At 52.1% G+C, this 4,978-nt stretch overlaps 1 protein-coding gene across 1 annotated transcript in view; it reads right to left on the bottom strand.

Annotated features, from left to right (window-relative positions):
* Positions 1-4,978, bottom strand: part of LOC107113604 (zinc finger protein 420-like) — a gene marked incomplete at its 3' end in the record, with an annotated part of 21,619 nt that overhangs the window by 3,733 nt on the left and 12,908 nt on the right. Inside the window, exons 11-13 of the mRNA XM_015414951.1 lie at positions 4,704-4,931; positions 4,179-4,406; positions 1,712-1,742 (exon numbers count right to left, since the gene is read on the bottom strand). Of these exons, the coding sequence (XP_015270437.1) occupies positions 1,712-1,742; positions 4,179-4,406; positions 4,704-4,931 (487 nt within the window). The remainder of the gene's footprint in view (positions 1-1,711; positions 1,743-4,178; positions 4,407-4,703; positions 4,932-4,978) is intronic.

The raw sequence follows: 4,978 nt of genomic DNA, 5'->3' as shown, positions 1-4,978 counted from the left end.
TGAGAGAGCTCTGACAGAAACTGCTCTTTTTCAAGAACTCTGACAGAACTATGGCTTGCCCAAGGTCATCCGACAACTGTGAGAGAAGGAGTGGGGAATCAAACCCAGTTCCCCCAGATTAGAGTCTGTGCACTTAACCAGACTGTTGGACTAGATGGGCCATTGGCCTGATCCAACATTGGCTCCTCTTATGCTTTTATTGACCCAGGGGGACCCAGTCTTCGCTTCTTGACAGAATCATTTCAAGATCACAGGCAGAGTGGATGTCTTGGATCCCATTCAGGGGGAAGGATGTGTTGTAAAGGCTGGCAACAGTGAAATGAGGATCTGGCCCCTTCTGGCGTCTTTCTGAGGGCCTCTCATCCCTACCTTTGCCTCAGGCCAGAACACCTTCTCTGGCTTGGGTGATGGCCACAACACTGGCCCCTGTTGCCCCTGGGCAAGTACACACACATGAATACATGAACCTGCCTCATACTCAATCAGACCCTTGGTCCATTTGAAGTCAGTGTTGTTTACTCAGTCCGGCAGGGGCTCCCCGGAGTCTCAGGCATCACTGCCTACCTGATCCTTTTTACTGGAAATGCTGGGGATTGAACCTGGGACCTTCTACATGCCCAGCAGATGCTCTGCCAGGGAGCCACAGCCTCCCCCCCCCCGGAAGCTGGAGGCCTAAAAATCATGAATAGCTACTCAATATTTTGATTCATGCCCCCTCACCATGGCGGAAATTTGCACCTTTGCCACCAAGAAAAGATTCTTACCCAGAAAGGCCAAATTCTCATAGTTCTCCAGCATGACTTCCCTGTACAGAGCTCTTTGTCCCGGATCCAGGAGGGCCCATTCTGCCTCGGTGAAATCGATGGACACCTCCTCAAAGGAAAAGGGACCCTAAAAGAAAAAGCAGATTCCCTTCTCAGAGATAACACCAGGCAGAGATTGTACACCGGAAGGGAGTAGTCTGGGAGGGTACAGGATGTAAGGCTTGGGATAGAATCATAGAGTTGGAAGGGGCCATAAAGACCATCTAGTCCAACCCCCTGCCCAATGCAGGACCAGACTAAAGCATCTCTGATAAATATCCATCTAGCTTCTTTTTGAGAGCTGCCAGTGAAGGGGAGCTTACCACCTCCCTAGGCAGCTGATTCCAACTTTGAACTTGGGTAAAGGGAACGGCATTCAGAGGAATGGGTTGAAATTAAATCAGAAGAGTTTTCAGCTTAACATTAGGGAGACCTTCCCGACAGTGAAGAAAGGTTCCTCAGTGGACCCTGCTCTGAAGCACCAACTGCTACATCACACTAAATGTCTTAGGGGGGCTGCTGCTGGTGAACAGGAGCAAGCAGCCAGGTATCATAAAGTCATGCCAGTCAGGTGTTAAGTCACCCAGAGGGTGCTGTCAGGCCTAGAACAGCCAACCTCCAGGCAGAGCCTGAAGATTATCTGGTATCACAACTGAACTCCAGACGACAGTTCTCTCTCTCTCCCCCTGGAGAAAATAACTGCTTTGGAGAGTGAACTCTATGGTATTCTATTCACCCAAGGCCTCTCCCCTCCCTAAACACTGGCTTCCGTTGACTCCACCACAAAATCTCCAGGAATTTCCCAAACTGGAGCTGGTAACCCTAGTCAGGACTGGCCCCAATGAGTTCCCCACAAAGGCCAAAGTAGGCCTGGAAAGGGCCTCCCATTTCCATGCCTTTTTACTGACCGAACCAAGCTTGTTTGCCTAGCAACAGCCACTGAGGGGGAAATTGGGCCACAAGCAGGAGAAGGGAATGATTGGATGGCCACTGGCTCACCTCAGTAGCCAGCCTGCCTTGGAGGAGCCAAGCAGGAGTAGCAGCAGCAGTAGAAGACTCTTCCTGAACAGGGAACAGTCGTTTCTGTAGCCAGTGAGACGATGAAGTGTCTTTGCCAGGAGAGACAGCCGTTTTGGCAGTTTATTCTGACAGGGAACAGTGGCAGAGGCGGCAGTTGGAGGGGAAGAGGAGCGGACCCAGCACCCAGCCAATGGCACACAAGTACTCGAGTGGCAATTGGCTGGCCAAAGGCTGATGGAGCGAACAGCACAGCCAACGGGAAAGCTGGAAATGGCCAATACATTGGACAATTATATATGGGAAGATAAATTGCTTTTGTTTGAGAACTATGGTCTCTCTGTATTGATTCAGTCCCTTGCCAGTCTCCACTCAAGCAATAAAAGAACTAAAGGGGAATGGGAGGGTCCTAGGGAAACAATCCGGGGGTCCCAGAATCCCGCAACACTAATCTCTCCTACCTGGACTGGAGGTACAGCAGCCGCTTCCGCACCTCTGAAAAGATGTCGGCTCAACAGCATCTCTTCACTGCCTGTTCCTGAGACAAAGGAGGAAGGAAGGGCGTTTGCTTGCTTGTTCACTGCTGCATGCACCTCCTTCCCAGGGTTGTGAAACCTCGCCCTCTGTACACTGAACACATTTTTAAACACTTTTTACTAAATTCTGGGAGAGGCGGAAGAGAAGCATATGGTACCCATGAGCCTCAGGGATTATAAATGTGACCAACATATTTCAGACTTCTGTGGGACCTGTGTTTACTCTGCGGGGAGGGAAAGATGTTGCATGATACCTCACCATCACATTCAGAACCAGACGGGACTTGAGTGCATCTGGAGACTTAAGGGTAATGTGAGTGCGTTTTCAGAGTGTCTCTTGGCAGGCTCACTTCCCAACCAGGTTTTTAGCCAGATGCAACATCAACATCAACATGACATCTGTCCCAAGCCCCCTTCCCAAAGCTCCTGGGGGTGCCAGGCCACAGCCTGCCATCTGTACCCCAGCACACTGTTTCCCACAGCAGCCTGCCACGGGCCCCTTGAAGCACAGGCACAGAAGCCACATTTCCCCAATATGATTGGCCCAGGGGAACTGGTTTCCAGAGCTCTACTGCCCCAGAAGGTGGAGGCTCATTTTATCCACCAGTCTGAAGTGTTCTGCCGAGGTCTGTCTACTTCCCCACCACCAGCAGCAACTTGATTTCTTTTTATGGGAGTGTCCCGGGTCTGGTGAGGTGTCAACTGACGCTGCCACCACTCTGGATTTAGGATCCCTTGAGAAGGCCCAGAGCACCCTCCCAAGACCTTCAGACCTCCTTTATTTGGCCAAATAACAGGCAGAAGGACCAGGCAGAGTAAACAGCAAAGGAAAGGTGATTTTTACAGGAGGTCAGCCCAATGTGGGAAACAAACAAGGTGGGTGAAGGGAAAAGAAACCAAATGCCTTACCGCGACTAGACTCATAGTCCCTAGTCCACTCTCACATTTGGGCCTGAGTCCGCTCAGCCTCCCTCTCAGTGTGAGGGTCTCTCCCAGCAGCAGCCTTCCCTCTGGCCCTGCTCCCTTGGAAGAAAGAACAGCTCTTTTTCTGGACCAGCTCTTTTGTTATAAGTCCCCTTTACCTGTGATTGGCTAAAAGTGGCGCCAAAATTTCCCACGGGCTTCTAGGAGCTGTAGGCCTGGCTTCCTCCGACTGCTACTTAGGCTCCCTGGGCCTACCAATCCTTTACTGGCACAGCCCAGATCATGACAGGAAGGAAGGTGGGATATGAACTTTTTAATTAACGGGAGAAATTGCCCTCCAGAAATGTGTCTGATCTCCTTTTGGAGGCATCAGAGTGAGTGGCCATTTAGTGCCGCAAATTAACTCTCTGTTGTGTGTAGAACTATTTATTTTTATCTTGACCTGAACTCTCTACCCGTCACATTCACGGGGTGCTCCAATTGCATCCAAGAATGCTGGGTCCTTACCAAAGAAGAGGGGATCCTGGGCACACTCCACGGCCTGCGCCCTCTGCCCTTGTTCCAAGGAAGCTCCTTCCGCCTCAGGGATTGTGGCTTCCATCTTCAGGGATGGTCCCCACATCTGAAACAGCAGTGAGGGAGAGGGGTGAGAGATGGAATGGAAAAGAGACCAAGGAATGGATCCTGCCCCACTCCCACACTCTGCACCCTTCCATCAGCAGACCTGGTGAGTTGCCTGGATGGATCAGAAATTCTCTCACAGAAGAGACTGCTGAAGGAGGCCATGAAATCTCCCACTTGGATGACTAAAACTCGGTCAATTATCTGGCAGGGAAATTTTAGGAGAAGGCCCGATGTCGTTGCTTGAATTGGACACACCTGGAGGAAACCCACTCACCTGCTCTGTCTGCCTCTCGTCCTCTGCCTGGCTCAGGAGGAAACCTTCGGCCGGGGCCACCACCTGGGAACTGGTCTCCGGCCCACATCCTCTGACGCAGCACTGGGTCAGGCCAGAAGCCTCTGTGCTCCTACCAAAGGAGACGGGATCTTGGGCATGCTCCATGGCCAGTGCCTCCTGCCCTTGCCCCAAGGAAGCTCCTTCCACTTCAGGGATTGCATCTTCCATCTTCAGGGATGGTCCCCACATCTGAAACAGCAGCGAGGGAGAGGGGTGAGAGATGGAATGGAAAAGAGACCAAGGAATGGATCGTGCCCCACTCCCACAGTCTGCGCCCTTCCATCAGCAGACCTGGTGAGTTACCTGGATGGATCAGAAATTCTCTCGTAGAAGAGGCTGCTGAAGGAGGTCATGAAATCTCCCACTTGGATTATTAAAACTTGGGCAATTATCTGGCAGGGAAACTTTAGGAGAAGGCCCGATGTCGTTGCTTGAATTGGACACACCTGGAGGAAACCCACTCACCTGCTCTGTCTGCCTCTCGTCCTCTGCCTGGCTCAGGAGGAAACCTTCGGCCGGGGCCACCACCTGGGAACTGGTCTCCGGCCCACATCCTCTGACGCAGCACTGGGTCAGGCCAGAAGCCTCTGTGCTCCTACCAAAGGAGACGGGATCTTGGGCATGCTCCATGGCCAGTGCCTCCTGCCCTTGCCCCAAGGAAGCTCCTTCCGACTCAGGGATTGTGGCTTCCATCTTCAGGGATGGTCCCCACATCTGAAACAGCAGCGAGGGAGAGGGGT

Source organism: Gekko japonicus, unplaced genomic scaffold (assembly GCF_001447785.1).
Source record: "Gekko japonicus isolate JY-2015 unplaced genomic scaffold, Gekko_japonicus_V1.1 scaffold3559, whole genome shotgun sequence".
Classification (NCBI taxonomy): domain Eukaryota; kingdom Metazoa; phylum Chordata; class Lepidosauria; order Squamata; family Gekkonidae; genus Gekko; species Gekko japonicus.
This window is presented reverse-complemented; position numbering and strand designations above follow the sequence as displayed.